Source organism: Anguilla rostrata, chromosome 12 (genome assembly GCF_018555375.3).
Source record: "Anguilla rostrata isolate EN2019 chromosome 12, ASM1855537v3, whole genome shotgun sequence".
NCBI classification, from domain to species: Eukaryota; Metazoa; Chordata; class Actinopteri; order Anguilliformes; family Anguillidae; genus Anguilla; species Anguilla rostrata.
The window spans coordinates 27920131-27939952 of NC_057944.1; the positions used below are offsets into that span (position 1 = coordinate 27920131).

The 19822-nt window shown below is 40.1% G+C and overlaps 1 protein-coding gene across 1 annotated transcript in view; it reads right to left on the bottom strand.

Moving 5' to 3' along the window:
• Positions 1–19822, bottom strand: part of prkdc (protein kinase, DNA-activated, catalytic subunit) — a 47254-nt gene that overhangs the window by 18809 nt on the left and 8623 nt on the right. The window contains exons 13-53 of the mRNA XM_064303452.1: positions 19538–19706; positions 19106–19155; positions 18790–18930; positions 18337–18489; positions 18068–18180; positions 17829–17988; positions 17086–17172; positions 16490–16609; positions 16009–16168; positions 15398–15507; positions 15073–15163; positions 14766–14929; positions 14439–14591; positions 14166–14273; positions 13651–13877; positions 13381–13475; positions 13067–13166; positions 12829–12962; positions 12314–12562; positions 11976–12193; positions 10904–11109; positions 10675–10807; positions 9734–9892; positions 8788–8991; positions 7989–8177; positions 7783–7887; positions 7490–7657; positions 6942–7069; positions 6311–6518; positions 5133–5311; positions 4548–4716; positions 4100–4165; positions 3806–3869; positions 3357–3502; positions 3025–3162; positions 2502–2621; positions 1947–2090; positions 1331–1482; positions 726–857; positions 379–487; positions 2–129 (exon numbers count right to left, since the gene is read on the bottom strand). Coding sequence (XP_064159522.1) covers positions 2–129; positions 379–487; positions 726–857; positions 1331–1482; positions 1947–2090; positions 2502–2621; positions 3025–3162; positions 3357–3502; positions 3806–3869; positions 4100–4165; positions 4548–4716; positions 5133–5311; positions 6311–6518; positions 6942–7069; positions 7490–7657; positions 7783–7887; positions 7989–8177; positions 8788–8991; positions 9734–9892; positions 10675–10807; positions 10904–11109; positions 11976–12193; positions 12314–12562; positions 12829–12962; positions 13067–13166; positions 13381–13475; positions 13651–13877; positions 14166–14273; positions 14439–14591; positions 14766–14929; positions 15073–15163; positions 15398–15507; positions 16009–16168; positions 16490–16609; positions 17086–17172; positions 17829–17988; positions 18068–18180; positions 18337–18489; positions 18790–18930; positions 19106–19155; positions 19538–19706 — 5849 coding nt within the window. The remainder of the gene's footprint in view (position 1; positions 130–378; positions 488–725; positions 858–1330; positions 1483–1946; positions 2091–2501; positions 2622–3024; positions 3163–3356; positions 3503–3805; positions 3870–4099; positions 4166–4547; positions 4717–5132; positions 5312–6310; positions 6519–6941; positions 7070–7489; positions 7658–7782; positions 7888–7988; positions 8178–8787; positions 8992–9733; positions 9893–10674; positions 10808–10903; positions 11110–11975; positions 12194–12313; positions 12563–12828; positions 12963–13066; positions 13167–13380; positions 13476–13650; positions 13878–14165; positions 14274–14438; positions 14592–14765; positions 14930–15072; positions 15164–15397; positions 15508–16008; positions 16169–16489; positions 16610–17085; positions 17173–17828; positions 17989–18067; positions 18181–18336; positions 18490–18789; positions 18931–19105; positions 19156–19537; positions 19707–19822) is intronic.

Consider the following 19822-nt stretch of genomic DNA (forward strand, 5'->3'; position numbering starts at 1 on the left):
CCCATCTGTGAATGGGGGGTAGTGTCTGGACACTTTACTCAAGCAAAGAATGAATCTGTCTTCTTTATTCATTTTCATAAGATCCTTCAGCTTACTAGCAGCAAGATCGAACAGGGGTCCCTCAGATTGCTGAAAATGGCACAAAGCGTTAATCAGATGAACAGCCACATTCACATCTACCAAAAAAGTATTCCTCTGTCCATACATCATTACCACAGTGCCAATGCTGTTATAGTGGGATCTACTGTACAAACAGTTACCTGGTCTGTCCCTTATCATTGAAAATGCAAAACAAAGAAAAACTGCCAAAGAATAATGGCAACAATTAATTTGGTTCATTAGTTCAAAATTAATTTCAAAATATAAGTCTCCACATGCCTTCTCTTTCTCTGCCATGAACTGCATGCTCAGGCCAATTATTTCTGAAGCCGCAGAGTAGATTTCCTTAAAGTTGAAGGTAAGATTGCTCGTCAAAGACTGGACATACCTGCAACGCAAGTTTTAAAAAGTCACCATTTTGGTTACTTCTGGGTACAGATATTTCACATAGTCAAAGGGTGAAAAAAATATGAAAAATAGGTGTGTGTGTGTGCATGTGTGCGTGTATGCATGTGTGTACGTGTGTGTGTGTGTGTGTGTGCGTGCATATGCATGTATATGTGGACATATGTGCGTGTGTGTGTGTGTATGAGTGTGTGCCTGTGTATAGGTGTGTGCCACATTACCTTGCATGCTCTACTCCACACTTGGGGTCATAAGGAGGGAGATTATTGGCCAGCACTATCCCGAGGAGCTGAAGCCCCACAGAGTTGTCCTTACGGCTGGGGTCTGTCCCAGAAAACTGCTCATATATCAGACTGCAGAATAAAAAGCATTATTTGAGCTCAGTACATCCCAATGAACTTGCACTAGTGCCTCACTGATGTTGACATTCACTAGTCTGAAAATGTTAGCCAGTTCTGCTGTTGCTCATATTAACCAGGTTAATGCAGTTATTTTCTCTGTTCGGTTTAAATTCTTTCCCCCCTATTTCTCCCAGTTTGGAATGTCCTGTTATATTAATCGTCAGTGCTTGTTGCTGCCAGTCATATTCATCATTGCTGTGATCCCCTCTATTGATTCCAGAGAGTGCAGTGAAGCCCATGATGTCAGCCTCCGCTTATTATCACACTGTGGTCAGCCTCACACAGACAAAAGTAAAAGGGAGACATTTCATTCACAGCTCAACGGAGGGCAGTTGCGTTCGTCTGAACTAGCGTGACTGGGAATTCTAAAAAGGGAAAAGCAGGGATAAAATTGGTTTTGAGGAAGAAAGAAGCAGCTCCCGAACCTGTAAGGCACCACGAGGCAAGCTTTCCAGCATTCCACCACCGTCTTTATGATCTCCAGGTTGTGCCTGAAGACGGCTCTCTTGCTGTGAAAGCAGTTCTTCATGAGGAACACCAGCAGCTGATTTGCCAGGACCTCATCTCTTGTGTTACCCTGAAGGAGAAAAAAAGGCAAGCGGCCTTTGTTATGGTGTAAAGTTGCTGCACACAACCAGATCATTTTTACTATGTATTTAGCTACTAGCTACATACTGACATTCTCTTGCGGCTAATTAGCTCTTAGCTTCATACCGTTACTGGTGGTTCTGAAACTGTGCTACCTGTGTTACCTGGGAGGGAGGATAATAGCCCCCCTTCCTAACCTCACTGACTCAGGTTTCTATCCTAGCAGCTGACACTGGTAAGCACACAGCACAATGTAAAGGATTCAAAATAGTTAATTAATTCACAGTATAAAGATACATTTTTCAAGCCAGCAGTGACACAAAAAAGAAAAAATGTAGTTCTTCTTAAAAAAATTACAACTGTGCAAGACAAGCAGACAAGCTTTCACAGTTCAAAAAAACATGAGAAGTTGAATAATACAGATGAATGATGTACAAAAGAATTGAGTTGGACCTTTGGGGTGACCAGACTGGTCCAGGACAGGACTGTGACAACAATGTCAACCACCATGAAGTGGATTCCAGCACCTCCATTGTCTTCAGAAACCACCAACTGCAACAGAGGCCCCAGCCAGAATTTGGCATATGGACGGAAAATCTGAAAAAAAAAAAACGGATTATGGTATGTGCATGACGAAAGTGCCCTTACTTATCACCACCACAGCTGTGGTTAGCAGATAACAGAGAGGGAATGTAGTCCCATTATAGGATCACTTATAGAATGAATGTATTCCTGGTATAGTATCACTCACACTGGGAAGGTATTCCTGCTGGACACAGTCTCACCCATCACATGCACAACATAAAACTGTCTCTCATAAGCACCCTTGACTATCCACTGATTTTGAATGCGTTTGTTCATGTATGCCAATGGAAATAAGAGGCTCGGACTAAATAATCCCTGTCTGACAGTAGTAGTCCATTACAGTGTACAGGGCAGAAAAGTGCACCTCATACAGGATGCAAAAGGTCATTTGTAGGATGCAGCCAACTGCAGCCAAGCTTTTACCTCCTCAGTGTTTATGATCAGTTTCGCAATGAAGAGACGAATATTCAGTTGTGTGGAAGAATTTCCCAGTTTTCCATGAAGAAACTTCATCCAGGGTGGAAGTTCATTCGGTTCTGTGTCCTGAATAGAGAGGGCAGGTAAATTAGTGTAACGTAAATGAGCCAAAAAGGACATACAAAAAGGTAAATGAGATTTGCCATAAAGGTGTTCTGTAGTAAAACACAAAAGACAAGCAGTGAAGTACAGAAAATTTGAATGCAAATTAAACCTACTAAAACTATTCAGTGCTTTAATATCCATAATGCAAGTGTCCTGGATGACAACATGTTGCAGTGAAAATATTTTTTAACTTTATTTTTCATTTTTTTTATTGAATGTCACTTTTAATTCAGGTTTCAACACCGTAGTCTGATCCCCCATAGGCGGCCAAAATAAAACTGCAGGTCTTAGGAGGATATCCAGAAAAGATGACTTCTTTTGAAAAGGTATTCTCTCTAAATGAGGTAGAAAACCATGAACAAACCGGCTCTACACTGGGGGTGATGCTGTTCCTCTGCATGTGCCTGACTAGATTGATCATGGTGGCCATGCACTCATGTTGGTTCAGTTCATCCATTTCCAGCTCTATCGTCTCATCTTGAGGGACTGCCTCAGTCCGTGCCTGTGACAGGGTCCACAAAACAATCAAGGGCTGTTATATTGAGAAGGGATCTTTAGCAGGAACCACCAGCTTCCTATTCCAATGAGATGTTTAAGGTAGTTCAGACCAGTCTGGCATATTTGAGTACAGTTAAAACACTTCAGCCGTCTCATCTTCCGCAGTCATAAAGTAGAAGGAGGCGGAAGGTTCCGTACCCTGCTGCTGACGGCTGTTTGACGGCCAGTGATGTCAGAACTGTAAGAGAAGCTCTGGACGCCCGTGGAGAAGTCGAACTGACTCATCTCCTCACTCAGGCTGCTACCAGCCATAAACGACTGCGTGGAAAGGTACCGAGGTACTTCTGGGAAAGAGAAAAACAGACATTTTTAATCAGTGCTCAGAATCAAAGGAACATGGCTTTGTGCTATTGTTAATGTTAGCTAACGTTATTATGTAACCACTGTTAATATGCATCTCAGTGTATTCTCAGTGTGCATCTTTTGTGAATATGTATCTATTGTCAATGTGCAACAAATGTCAATGAGTAAATAATATCTATGTGTAACTAATTCCAATGTGTAACGCATGTTAATGACCAACTAATGTCAATGTGTAACACATGTTAATGTGCAACTAATGTCAATGTGCAACTAATCAGTCTTACCTTCTTTCTCCGCACTGGCCTCTTTCCGAATTGTTACAAATTTGTTCTTCCTCTCAAGAGGAACCTTTGGGAAAAATGTTGTATGTTTCATTTTTACTAGTGGTGAGTACAAATATCCCAAATTGTATAATACCACATTATTATAATAATCTCATTTTCGGGGGAGGAAAATAAAGTGAGTTATGACAAACAGTTAAAACCACAATGTAAATTCTGTTCGAGGCTTTCATAGTTGTGTTTCTATTTTACATATAAAATTTGAAGAACACAGCAATATCAAACAAATTTTGGTACCTCAACTTCGATGGGGAATCTGTACGTCTTCTGTGTGTCAATGATGTTCTCTAAAATAAACTGATTCTGAAATAAGGAGGTAAAAAGAAAACTTTAAGGATATATTCATATTCTGTGTAGTACACTTGCAATTTTATTAATACTCAATGAGCTAAATTATTCTGGAAGTAAGCACTTTTATTGATTTTTAAAAAGATTTTTAAAGGAGAAAGAACAGTCTCCCCTCCTTTTACATTTTTTCTTTATTCAGACAGGTTGACAGCAGAGAGGGTAACCCATACTGAAGGGAAGACAGATCAGAAGGTGCCATGTTGGCAGTCGAAACCCTGCCCATGTGGAGGGACTCGTAAATGGCTCGTCTGCCAAGTCTTACCCTCATTACCCTTACAGTATCACTAAACGCCAACAGAATGCATGTCTCAGAGCACCAAAGACAAAAGCATCTTACTTTCTCTGGCTTCTCAGAGAAGAGGAACCCTTGGTAGAACTTGGCCTCGTTGAAGCTGCAGCTAATGACAGCGATTGCGCAGTTGTAGGCTGCGCAGTGATACAGTCTCCTCTTCTCCAGAAGCTGCGTCTCTCCAGTCATGTTCTCCGTGAAAGCCTCAAAGCAGGACCTGTGAAATAACACCAGATAGGTGGGTGTGCCTCATTCCCACAGTAAGCTATTGTGATATGGGCAATACACTGGTACCGTTTACAGTGAAACTGGAAAACTTACAGCCCGTTTTCCTTAGGAATAAGAAGTACAATTAGAGGTGTGCAAATCAAAGCTAGGTATTAATTCATCAGTGTGCCTTTAATCTCATATCAGCCCAATGATAATGCTAAGCATCAATTCATCAATGCGCCTCTAAATATATATCAGGCCGATGTCATCACCATGACAATTCAAAACTTGCCTGATTATTTATGTATAAATGGAGACAAAGGAAGTCTACAATATGATTGATTCATTTTTGGAAGATCATAATAGCTTTGCTTGAATTCACAACTGTATAACACTTTATTCAGACGTATTTGGAGTCCTCACTTGAGCAGGGTTTTCGACAGCTCATTCCCCTCCACTTTGCTTGTTCCAGAGAAGGCCTGGTTGATCTCCGATTCCTTGGAATAGACATCCACTTTGGGAAGGCGCGAGTATAGCACTTCTAGCAGCTTGTAACAGCCTTTCTTCTTATTTATTTGGGCCTCAAACGCACCTTCACTTGACTGAAAAAAGCATAAAGAAACATGAGATTCATCATACGTTGAACACCAATAACTACAAACATGTTAATATATGCAGTCATGCTTTAGGTATTTGAAAGTGGCTTTTTCTCCAACCCAAAACTGACAACCAAGATATTTTAGGCTACCCTGCATCTAAGCACTCAATCAAGCAGTTTTTGACCAACTACCTTACATAACAATTTTATCGGAGGGCTGTTTAGGCTGCTCAGTCTCCTCATTTACACAGCTCTAGAGATTTCTGGTCTTTGACCATGCTGGATCTTTGATTTCAGTTAAAGGCTTCTGTTCTTGCAAATCTGTAGCGTTAGCTGAGATTTAGCTAAATTACACAGCTGTCATTCAAGGAGTGAAAACCACAAAAAAAAAATTGTTTTGATAATTTGACCTCCCAAACAAAGTTTTGTCAATAAAAAACTTAAGCTACAAATACTCCAAGATGATTAGGCTGTACATGTATATCTAGCTAGCTGCATGCAAACTATTCAATGCTCACTGAAATAGGCAGAAGCAGTCGCACCAGTTCTCAGTGAAACAGACAGAAGCAGTGGCTCCAGCTCTCACTGAAACATTTGCTTCAAACTGTAATGTAATAAGGACAGGGAGGAACGTATTTATGCGGGGAACAAATCCATCATGTCACTGGCTGTCTCTTTTGTAGAATAATATCCTCCATACGTGCCGTCAGAAAGCATGATTCCACGCATCCACTCTGATGCATATACTGCCAATCACTCACCATGAAGTACCAGACACATTGAGCAACATAAAGAAAACTTTTCAGAGCAACGGGACAATCATTTGAAGTTTGCTTCAGCTAGTTACAAGTAGCAATCTACTCTGGTATCATAGCTGTAGCTAGCTGCACTAGCTATCTACCCTGATATCATAGCTGTAGCTAGTTTTGTCTTAATGATCCTGTCATGCTGTAATTGGATTTCTATATTACGAACGAATATTTCCCAGTATAAAAGCAGGTACCTTAATGAACCTGGCCTGCAGAGATGTCATGAGTTCTGCAACATGAGAGATGAAGAACTTTCGCACGGCATCTGGGCTGCAGTGCAGGATTAGGGTAAGCAATATTCGGTCCACCACAGCATCACATTTGGTGTTGGAAGAAGAGCCTTCCATCTGGAATGTCCTGTAGATTGTGTCGAGCAGCAGCACCTGTCGCTCACAGTTCGACCTGCAAGCAAGTGTAAGTTGACATAAACTGAGACACAGCAGTCTCAGTCGCCTGCCCGATAGCAAAGTTGACCATACACTTTGCTGCCTGGCTAGCTATTTTGAAAAATATCCCATATTTTGTGTTGGTGTCAAAGCAATGAACCTCATTCTTACACACATTATTCATTCTGAATTTAAGTTGCTGATTATACTTGAGGCAGACAAACATGGGTAAACTAGTGTTCGGGTTTTTACATTTATTTTGACAAGTACTTGACACAAAAACTTACTTTGAAAAGATTTCAAGAAGCCTATAAGCCTATATTGTATCTGTAGAGACTGGCTGTTCAAATTAACAGAACAAAAATCCATATCATGTGCAGACCATACTGTTTTTGTCTGACCATCTGAAAATACTGAATTCCGTTAGGGGTTAACTTACCACTTTGCAATTTTTTTAAAAGTAGTCTGAAACAGCTCCTCCAGAACGTGTCTCTCATCACGGCAAAGGACTTCTGCCAGTATTTTCAGCAGCACAGGACTCTGAGAGAACTCCAGGGCCTCAAGGAACTGGGTGGGGTGTACAACATGACATTTTACCACATTCGCTTCCAGAAAACATCACAAAATCACTGGACAAAACAAGCCAGTTCAATTTGGCTCCAGATTTGATGTAGATCCTAGATTTCAGTCAAAGCATTCAATCATTAAGGGTGAGTACTGGATTCGTGTTTTTTATTTTTTTATTTAACCTTTATTTTACCAGGTTTACCAATAATGGCCTTATTTGGTTTATTCAACTTTTTTGCAAGTATGTCTCAAACCCTTATCCTATCTCTGATAAAACATTCTGAATATGGGATATGCTTTCAGGCATGTTTATAAACTCTTCTCTTTTAAAGCATCCAAGTAACTGTTCAGGGTATCAGTGAAATTCTTCTTTTTGTGAAGCAAAGCAAAGATAATTTGTCATTGGAGAGTGAGACTCACTTTCTTGATGCAGTCGGCATAATTGTTGAATTCCAACGAGCCCTTGGGAAACTCGTCAGACTGCATGGGGAAATGAGAGGCCACGAGCACCTCCAGCGCCTTCTGCAGCTCCATCAGCGACCCCTCCGGCAGAGCCGTAAAAAATGGAAGGACCAACAACGCGTGAGTCTGAGAAAAATAAAAAACAGGCAAGTATCAGGCACAAATATTCCATTGGTCCCAACCTAATTCCCTGTCTGCCCTACCTGAATCACTTACTGTTACCCGCTGTTAAAAACATAGCAGCAGTTTACCTTGAGGTTCAGTGGTAGCACCGAGTCAGTAATAAGACTGGTGTATGTGGAGAAAACCACATCAAATGCTTGGTGGCTGGGGTTTGCGCAGATGGTGGAATCTATCTGGAAAAACAAATGAATACAAAGAGGCCTTAAGCGGCTAAGTAACAAATGCAATCCAATGAAAGCAGAGAGAACGTAAAGTCTGGATGGACGACAGGTACCTGCAGCATTTTAGAGAGCAGTGTTAGGGTAGCCAACTTGCTTTCTGGGGAGGAAGTGGCACCGGTCCACCAAGGACGCAGGAAGTCCCACCCCTTCAGTATCCGCTCCACCAGCTTGCTGCCCTGGCTCTTGTGCATTAGTCGCTCGGTGAAACTCTGATCTAGCATCCCATTCAAGATGATGCTGGCCTACGGTCCAACAATAATCAGAGGAACACAAAACCCCATCAGTAACAGACAAACAGTAGCATAAATCCACCTTCACAGGCTCCTCATTATATAATACACAGATTATCTTTGTTATCACTGGTGCAAAAACAATGAGCAATGGGCTGAGTGTCCTGTTCCCCTCATTATGCATTCATATTTTCAAGATGGGCTGTTTGGCCTGTTCACTTCATTATGTTTTTTTAATACACTTTTATGTCCATTTACTTCTTGAATACTCCTGTGTATTTTGTTCACTACCTTTACTATATGAAGTCCCTCTATTCTCCATAAGCAAATGATTTTTGTGAATGAGTAAAATTTTTTTAATTTTGTCATTTTTGTCCCATCTAACTTAACTGTGAAGGAGAAAGGGTCCGTAGTTCTTTAGTACTAACTCAGCTGCCTCTCTCAGTTATCAACTCAGCCATCCTTCCATTTCTTTCCTAATGATTCCTGAAACTATGGAGCTCATAATAAACTACCCGACAGATTAACCCAGTAGCTCCATATGAAGAACAGTTTAAACACATGATCAAATGCCGATCATTGAATAATTTTATCTTAAGGTCTTGTTCTAGAAGTATTCTACCATGCTGGAGTTGACAGTGGCCATCTTCATGAGCAGCGGCATGGTGACATCGAGGTTCTTCAGCAGCTCAGAATTTACAGTGGTCTGAAAGAGGCTGTAGAAGTACTCCCCGTGGGCGAAACTGCTGTAGTTGCGAGTGGAACTTCCTGGCAGAGGTACTGACAGCATGTGGGTATTCAGCAGCAAGTGCACAACTTGCTCACTCTGAAAGGAACACACATTCAAGTCCTGTCAGAACAACGTCTAAAATACAACGGGGAGAAAACTCATGTCCTCATTTATTCAAGGAGCAAAGAATGCACATTTTGCACAAAACCCTAAACTTAATATATTACCCCAGCTTGCTGATTAGCAAGAAAAGCATGGCTGGATAAAGAGCAAGTGACGGTAGGTGATACAGTTTACTGTAATCATGCATATTGGACCTTGAACGTCTGCTATACCAAATTATATGTATTAAAGAGTGCAGTGGTAATGGTATATGTAGATATAAACAGTGGGGCTGTGGTAATGGTACAGTATATGCATTGCCTTTCTCAGTTTTAAAGATTGTTATATATTTTTTATTCATGGTTGCCTGTCCTAGGAATAATCAGGTAGTAGATATAAACAGACTGAGTTTGTTGTTATTTCACAGGAAGGATCAGGGTGTATTTACAACAGACTGTGTTTGTTCTAGTTTTATAGGAAGGATCAGGGGGTATTTAAAACATACAGTGTTCATTTATATATCATTGGAAAGATCAGAGTGCATTTAAAAACAGTGTTGGGTCTTTTCTGCACATGTTTTCATGTTTGGAATACTCCATAAACTTAATTTTCTTCAGAACGAATATCTCCAAGAACCTAGAGCTGGTATTGTACCGTGACATTAAATTCTTGCACAAAGACAATCCCATTGCAATTCCTGACATGGAATAGTGTTCATATAATGATAAAATCCCACCTGTCCTCCCAATGAGAACGCAAGCTGGAGCAGCCCATTGGCTAAATTCCTGCTGCTCACATCCATGGTAGGGAGGGCCTTCCTCTCCTCACTGGGGCCAATCCCCTTGTACACGCCTGAGAGAAGTCTGGATCCCAGCGAGATGTCAAGACTGGAGCCCTTTTTCAAACAAGACACAACTGATTAGAGGCAAACAAGGAAATACCTTCAACCGCATCACTCATTTCACCATCAACTTTTTATCACCTATACTATCTATATACAGATTTAGCAAAATGCCAGCTACATTTTAAGCTAAGAACATAACTTTCTAAGATGCCACAGATATCCTGTTACAAAAAATATAACATTGACATAGGCTACCTGCAATGAAGAGTGGGACTCTGGTAATGATATATGCATATGTACCAATAACACAGGCAGAGACACTAAATGTATAATTGTAAGACACATTTATTGAAAAGAAATTATTCTTTGATTTTAACATTAACTCAGGTGTATACATATGTCACTTAAAAATACCAACTATACCAAGAAAGCATGTTTAATGTTATTATAGACGGAATATTAGAAGGTCACAAACTAGGGAGCTAATATGGTTTGTTTGATATTTACAATAACGGCATCTATACTTACTACTGAAATGGGACACGTTATGTTCATAGTATTGCCATGATTTTGTTTTGAATACATGCCATTTTAGTCAGTTTGCTAGCAATCTGTAAGTGATCTATACTTCTGAAACTGATTTTATAACAGATATACTACTGGCCTGCATTACATGGGATCATATCTCCTGCTGCTCATTTTACCCTTGGTTGTGACATGGATTTTGGAAAATGCTATAAATGAAGCTTCAGTTAACCACCAGAGAATATAAAAAACAGATGCAGTGTAAAATTTATGGGATTTCATTTGAGGTCATTTCAATGTAGTCCTACCTTACTACACAGAATGGAGTTGAGGAGTCCAGCTCGATGCAGCTGCTTGCAGGCAGAGAGAATCAGCCGAAGCTTTTCATGACCAGTGCGGGCATCGGGGTCAAACAGATCCAGATCACACAACTCTTCCACCCTAAGGAGATGAATTATATTGAATAAATCTCAAATTGAAACATTTATAAAACTTAGCACTGATAAAGTTAATTAAACCACATAAAAAAATACTGACCTTTTGAGAGACATTCTCTTCCTGATGCTGCCCACCAAGTTCTCTTTGAAAGGTGACATCAACAGGGCCTTCAGGAGAGGCACACAGACCTCAGGCAAGTTGGTCATTACCTCCATATTGGCCATGTTGAAACCGATGGATGAAGGCTCACAAACGATCGCAGCCACAAGCTCAGCAAATGCAGAGTTCAAAATCTCTTCAAGAAGCTGTAAAGAAGAGTTGGAACAAATACGGTTTGAATGTAATCAGAATACTTATTATATAATTACACAGGAACTTAAAAAAAAAAACATGGATCCTGTGTCTATCAGGTGAGAAAGTGCAGAGTCATTACACTGCCGGCTGTGTTTATCAGGTGAGAGAGTGCAGAGTCATTACACTGCCAGCTGTGTCTATCAGGTGAGAGAGTGTAGAGGCATTACACTGCCAGCTGTGTCTATCAGGGGAGCTTCAGTTACTATGAACTTACTAGCACAGAGTGCTGCTAACAAAGCCCAGCCACATGCTGCCTGTCACCTGAACTCTGTGATAGTTAATAGTGACACTTCTGCATGTGCCTAAAGAGTTTGAAATCACTACACATTAGAAGCTGTACCTCACATATTACTATAATTGAAGCCTGACGTTTAAAAAAAATAACAGTTTATTTTTTGTTTGTCTCTAAGCGGAGGAAGCAAAGCTGCAGTGATACATTAAAACACACAGCGGGGCAGTGAAGAAACAGATACTTCATGCATAATATCATATTTAAAATAATGAAATGGTAATTTGTTTCCAATGATAAATAACACAAGTAGTGTCAGTAAGTAGCAATTCATATTAAATGCTTTAAATGCTAATTTGCTGTTCTGCGAAATAAGAGAATTCAGATCTTGTTCCAATTAACCAAAAACAAAACAGCCGATTGGAAATCGTTAAATGAACTTGCTTTTTCGTGGATAAATTTACCAGCAACTAGTGAGCTAAATACAAACCTAAAGTTTACTTCACATTTGAGATAAAATGCATGTTATGCCACAAAAGTAATGCTTATACAACATACAAAACTACTTAATATGATAAAATCAAGTACCTTCCAGAGGTTCTGTTGACCCAACACCATTGTGACAAACTCCAAGAGGCGTACAATGATGGTGCCTTTGCTGTAGTTGTAATCTTCTCTTTCTTTGGGGCTGAAAAGGGAAGTTTTCTGTCCCACAGAGAAACAGTTCTCAGCTGCTGATAGGTCTTGCATAGCCAGTTCTGTTATAAAGAACTGAACAGCCTTGAAAAAGCATGACTTCTTCAAACCTGAAAGGTAGAACGGAGGAGAACTCAACATTGAACTCAATAACAAGAAATTTTTTGAAATCTCAATAACACGAGTCAGTTAAGTTCCTGCACGCATGCACACATGCAGTAAAGCCTTACCCAGCATCTCGTGTGGCTTGATGAGGTGAAGCCCAATGAAGGTGTTGTAGCAGTCTAGGGCTGCAAGCAGCATATCCGTCCACTGCAGTGTGGCCCTCAGGCTAAAGGGCCCCTCAAGGTCCATAATGGTGGCCTGGACCTGCAGTCCACACAAGCCAGGGTTTCCACCACCCTCAAAAATACTGATCAGGTAGTCCTCACCCTCTTGCTTCAACAGATCCTCAAGCCATAATGCAGCGTTTTTCTTTCCTGGAGAAAGAAAGAAGGATGGAGATTTAACTAAGAGTGTTTTTTTCTCTCTATCTCACTCAATTCTAGTCAAAACTGCTAAGACTAGCTATCTAGTTAACATTACTAAGCTAGCTAAATAGTTGGATATCTTGTCCTTGTTCATATGGCTCAACTCACTCCAATGAGGGAAGAGCATCTGAAAAAAACTTCAAATTCTGCAAATGTATGCTTTTTTTGAGAAGAGACAGTGTAATATCAGCATACAAAAACTGCACAGAGATTACCTGGCAATAAGGGCACAAATTCATAGAACAGCTCCATGCACTTGTGTCTGCACTCTGTTTGAGGACGTCCACATTGCAGCAAGATCCATTTTACAACATCTGACAAAGACACCGTTTTGTCTGGAGGGAAACCCCTTTGAAAAGGTACCAGAGGTTAATGTTAGAATTGCATAACAGGGTTAATAAGGCAATACACTAAACTGGCAGTCATATAAAAGCACAAGTTTCCTGTTCAAACCTGGGAGTTCGTCTCTTGGTGGCCTGGTTGAGAGAAACAGCCTTCTGTTTGATGATTCTCTTAAGGTGGTCAATGGCTTCCCCACAGTGTTGCACTGTCCCTACACATACAAATATGTTGCGTGTACTGTTGTGCAAGACAAATGTATTATATAAACCGATATATTCAATTGCAGCATACTATGTATAGTCTACAAATATGTTCACAGCTGAGTGTTGCTATGTATTCATGCACATATAACAGAACATATTTGGAATACATGTATATTTATTAATGTGGTAAGTATGAGTTACACATGGGGGCATGGTTATTACCTAAAGACTTCTCATCTGTGTGTGCCAGAGACAAGCTTTCCACAAATATCCCCAGAACTTCAAAGGCAAATTGATCCACCAGTGTACTCTCCTCCCTGTATATACAAATATTACAGTATTTGTACAGTAATTTTACAAAAGAAAATAATCAATTTCTGTTAATAAATTTAAATTCACTTAATCATTTAAAAAAAAAAAATCTTTACAAAAGCACACCGACTAAAAAACAGTAATGAACTAAAACCTACATTTGAAAAACCCTAAACTAACCTGAACTGCTTGTAGATGCTGTTAAAGGCCAGCGCAGCCCCCATTCTCTTAAAGACATTGGGGTGCAGGGCCAGGCTGTAGATGCGCTTGAACACAGACTTAATGTTAGCAGGACTCTTCTGTTGCTGCTTGGGTGTGGTCTGCTTAATAGACCACTTGAGGAACTCCTGAATGCAAAGGCCACAAAACTCCCTGAGGGTACTGTCGAGTGGGTCCACCACACCGTCCTGTATATAACAGCAGATATATATCATTCAAAACTCTTAGTGTACTTATATATTTAGAGCTCGATCTCAATCTGTACCTCTCAAAAGCACCACATTTAAAATGTACATGTTTCAAAGCAGAATATTAGAGCACTACATTTAAAATGCATATTTCTCAAAAGCACCATAATCAAGCACTACCATCAAGCAGTACAGTGCCACATTGAAAATGCACATGCAGTGGCTGCTGCTTTCAGTTTTTGTGTTTTACGCTGCAGATATTTAATATAAAAATACAAACATATTCACCAGAATGGCTTCCAATAGCAATACGGTGTCTTGGCTTTCAAATTTTTTGTTGTTGGTGAACCAGTGAATGATCTGCATCACCAAGGGCTGATACAGTTGCCTGGTTACCTGAAACAAAATTTTTACGAAAAACACAGTTTAAAAGGGGCTGCCCTTTAGGACATCATACATGGAAACTGAACCCATTATCCAGCATTCATGATAAAATGCTAATCAGTCACACTGTTTCACAGTCAAAGTAAAGGGAGAGGCTGCCTGTTCTCATTCGCTCACCTGGTCAACATCACATGCCAGGCGAAGCAGCACTGGGAATATGCGCTTGTACAGGTTGTGCATGGGAGGCGTCGTCTTCCCCCCCTCTGGGATCTGAGCGGCTTTACCCAGCATGTACACCACCAGGCTGTGGAGCAACTCACAGGCGGCCACCTACACAGGTCACAGCCAATCATACTTATGGTTGCAGTTCAGGCTTCACGTCCACAACCAATCATACTTATTGTTACATAGCTGGCTAAACTTCACTAGATCAACCACCTTCATTAAAATGCAGGTTCCACTGTTCCCAACACACTGCAGCTTTCCTAGACCCGAATGACATACCTTTGTTTGCCTGTTGCTTGTTGATAAAGCCAGTTCTGTTATTTGTGGCAAAAAGGTATCAAGGTAGATTACAGGCTTGATGTCAGCAAATGGCACTGCAAAGCTGAGAGTCTTTTCGGAGTCCCAAGTAACACATTTCTTCATCATTTCCTCAGATGATGTAGCTAGAAAAAACAGGATAATATCAGTTCCAAAGATAAAACTATTGGATTTGGGTAAATTGCATGCAAAAGTAGCATGACAACTCATTATGAGATGGCGTGTTTTGCATGTGAATTGTGCCACACTAAAGCCGTTCTGGTCTCACCTGTCACTAGACTCCTGTTCATTTGCCCACCCAGGTGCCCCAGGAGCTGAACCACCCTGCGTCTGACCAGCACACTGGGAGAGTCTTCCTCCTGACAAGAGGAAAAACACCAACTCAATATCTATACATTTAGTTAAAATTTAGAAAAATAAAAACATTATGGATTTGATTTCACAATGAGCACAATGGGCTACTAGTGTCAATAAATGTTTTATTGAAATAAAAATTCTTTAAAACATCAGTGTCCTCCTCCAACCTCCGATGCAAGGAAAATAATCTCTAAAAGAGATGAGACTAAGATAATTGAAATAACCAGTGCCTTTACCAATGCCAGGTGCTTTGACTTCTTCAGCAGCCTCAGCAGGAGTTTACTGTACCCCTTTTCTCTCCCAGACGATAGACTCGTCACCTTCCAGTTCTTATCTTCATCCTCGTCTGACAACATTAAAAAAAGTATATATTTTACACAAATGCAAAAAAATAGTTCCTGATAAAATTATGAGCATGCCTATTATGCCAGGGAACCAAATTTATTCCCTGCAATATATCATATACCAAGGGGTATAATAAAACAACATAAATAAAACATGGGGAATAGCTCAATTCATGCTCGTTCTGGCTTGCTACGACATGATATCCTCTTGTACCATATACCAGTCTGGCTAATACAGAGCAGATCTATGAATATGCTATATTTCAAAGAACAGAAACAATAGTGTAAATATTTGAAAGTAAACACAAAACTGAACAGAAAGTATGCATAATCTTCAGTCTGTGTGTCTGGACGCACAGTATGGTTCAACAAAAACATCCAGGATGCTAAGAAAATTAAGATAAGTGGACAATTTAAAATGCACGTTGCTACGTGTTCTTAAGCTACATGTCCTCAAGATAAAATGATAAGCTGAAGTACACATAATGAAGAAGGTGTCGCACCATTTTCAGTGGCAGTTTTGAGGTAGCTGTCCAGGCAGGGCAGTACTTCCCTGTAATAGGGCTGCATGACGTCCCGGGACAGGCAGGACGACCATTCCTCCAGTGCGTCCAGGGCCGCAATGGCCAGAGGAGGGTGGCTCAGACCCAACCTGAACGCTGCCTGGGGGTTCAGGGTGCTGGCATTAACACTTTAATGTACTCAAAACATGAGACTACGCTAACGATAAAGATACTCCAATAAAACATTGGAACATTTGGAAATACATTTGGAAATACATTTTGTGATAAACACATTTAAATTTGCATTTATGTTCAAGCAAACATTTTTAGATGTTCATATTACCTATAATCCCACATGTAAATATGGTATTTGCAGGCCCAATATTGCCAGGTTGTCACACTTGTACATTTTGAAAGGATGCATATGTGATTGCCCAATTGAAGTAATGAAAACTAGGCAAATACTACCAAGGGTTCCTACCTTTAGGGCAGGTATATATGTTGTGATGTCAAGAGCAATGATGTCATGGTGCAGGGACAGGACAAAGGTTAAGCAAGATGCCAGCAGCTCATCTTTATAGCGCTTCAGCCGTACGGATACCTGGAAAAACAGCATTTCTCACTCATCATAGAACCTGTTCAACTCTCACTCACAACTCATTCAACTCTCACTCAGCATTCAACTCTGACTCAGCACATAATTAATTCAACTCCCCCTCATCACAGTATCACTCATAATATAATTTATTCAACTGTCGCTCATCGTAGAATTTATTCAACTATCACCCAATTACTTCAACTGTCTCTTTATCATTAATTCAAGTCAGTCAACTCAGCATGCAATTAATTAAACCATGACTTGGGGTTCAATTCATTCAACTGTCAGTCATCACAGAATTTATTCCACTGACGCTCATAAAATTAATTCAACTGTCTCTTATGACTCAATGGTCAGTAATAATTAATTCAACTCTCACTCAGCATAGAATGTGTTCAATTTTTTACACATTAATGTAGTACATTCTGTTTCAAATACTAGTAAATATAGGAAAGTGATCACCAAAAGCATGAAAGTACCTCCTTTCCAAACTTTGCAAAGAGTGCAAAGCAAGCAGACTTCTCTGGGTCTTGAGGGGTGGACTCAAAGCTTTTGGTGTTAACTTGCTGTTAAATAGAGAAAGAACAATTCAAAGAACGATTCATATTCTGAAATACAATGCTGACCCAAATCCTGAACATGTGCACTATGCCCAGTATTTGAAATTGTGCTGACAAGGAGGGAAGTGTAGCTTACGCGTCGCTAAATGCAAGATGACTAAGGTGGTGGGGGTGAATCAGCGGCCTATGATCATCTCTTTCAGAAAGACACTAAATCGTCTCCCATGCCCGACAGAGGTACACCTTCACTCTACACACCTGGTATCAACGTTAAATGGCTTTAAGGCATCAAATCATTTGTTTGGGCAAACTGCATTTCTGACTTGTCCACTTCCAAGTATTTCAGCCAAGCTCATTTTGTCGGCAAATGTTTTAATTATGACTTATAAGAGGCAGTTAAGAGAAAAGATGAATGAACAATCTTTACAGTGGCATGCATTTTCACAACCTGGGGTGCAGTGTAATTTGCACAAGCTTTTACTGGTTAGCGTCTGTCTAGCTCACAGACTACGATGAAAGCCACCACATCTAAAGAATAAATTCAGCAAGTATACCGATTGAGCCAATGTAAAAACAATTAGATCAGTTCGCAAACCTACTCCTACAAAAAACAAAAGATGAAAAGTATGTCAGAGTCAAAGTGAAAAATTAATTCTGAATACCTTGAAATACTTGATTTTCTTGGCTATTTTCATGGTAATAGAGAGCATCTTGTAGAAGCCGCTGACCAGTGGAAATCGTGTTGACTGCAGGATGAGCTTGTGACCCAGAGGGTAAACCCATTGTTCAAAGTAGTCCAGGTGTTTACGCAAAAGCAGTTCGCTGCAGAAAAAACAGCACAGGTCAGATTAGTCACTAAGACTAACAGAGTTATGCCGGCCCATCATTGCTAGACTCCTACCTGCTCAATTCTACCAGGTTGATGAAGGCCGTGAAGTCCTTGGGCTTGTTAGGAAGGATGTCCACCATTGGGTCAGAAGAAGTCATTTGGATGGTGTTGGCATCACCCCCTTTCTGTAACGCAATATATTTTTTGTCAATAGTCATCAACATGGTTTATCTTGAAAATACAATGAGGAAAAAACCAACAGGACAAGCTCAAAGTGAAGGTACTACAAATGGAAAACACTGTTCAGATGAACTCTGCAGCATAAAACTTTCTAATATTACCTCTTCCTCCTCCGGGGTCAATTTTTGAACAGACAGGTCAAGCTTCTCAATAATTTTCAGAACAGATTTAATCATTTCATCGTACAGCAGATGGTTTAGACTCTTCAGGGCAGCAACCTGCGTTTCAAAAGCCCCATCAAGAATTCCAGAGTGCTGAAACAGAAGATGGAGATAATCACATGATAACCACATCCTTGATCTTCTCTTAAACGAACTGAACACTGACGGTGAAATGAACTGAACACTGACATGGAAATGAACAGAACACTAAGCAACAAACTAATAAAATAACATCAATCACAAGATAACCGCAAGATAACAGTAACTTCAAATGCTCCTAATTTAACATTAAAAAAGGCTTTCAAGAAGTGAAACAAAGCCTGATCTAATTAGGGCAAAGCTCCTCATTATACTTTTTTAAAGGTGGTAAAATGTTTTAATTTTGAGAAGTACCGTTAAGTGGACACAGTCAAGCAGGCCTCCAAACAGATCCAGGTAGTCACGGTAAGAGGGGACCTTCTGTTTGCCTGTCAGCATCTGGGTCACATCTTCTGCCTCAGCAGATTTAAAGTCAGACTGGAAGCCAACCTTCTCCTGGGGAGGGGAAGCACACTATTATCAGCATTCAACCTTTTGGTGACCATTTTACATGAAAAAAACATTTGTAATATTTTATACTGATTGATGATTTACATATTGTAAATCCACTATTTAATAATTAGTCTAACATAATGGGTCAAAAGGGACCAGCATCTTAGCAGGACCTCACCTCAGCTAGAAGCACAGGTTTAGAACAGACACGAACCATGCCCTGGTGCACTGTGAAAACAAAACATTCAGTCAAGTCAAATCCCTTTATACCAAATGAAAAACACTCATTTATTTACCCATAACATTCAAACAGAGCAGGCTTTAATACTTTAAAGGCTTTAAAACATCATATGACTTCACACACAACGTTCAAATGAAGAAGGATTTAATATTTAAAAATATTACATCTCAATATGAATTATTACACAACTGTACTTTTCTGAAAGGCAAAACACAAACCATCCTGGGAAAAATGTATTTCAGTATCTGACACCATGATGCAGTATCTTTATTAAAAATAATATATTTACTGTAATCATTTTCATATTATTTCAAATGAGAAGTTCTGATTTGGAATGATTGCCAGACACGGACTGAAACTCCCACTTACCCACAGTAGCAATGAAGCTCCAGAGCACTGGGCCTTTGTTCGCTATGGCAACCAGCACCTTGACGACCGAGCAGCAGCAAACGGGCTGCATTTTCTGACTGAACTGGGGGAAGCAGTCAATCTGAACAACCAAAAGGTGCTCCAGTACTGGCCTGTATACCTCTGGGATCTATTTATCAACAAGGAGAAGTATATCAAGGGTCTGACAACAAGAGACAAAAACCAGCTCATCCAACCATGCTCATCAAATTTAGACACAAATTCAGGGCTAGATTTCCATTAAAT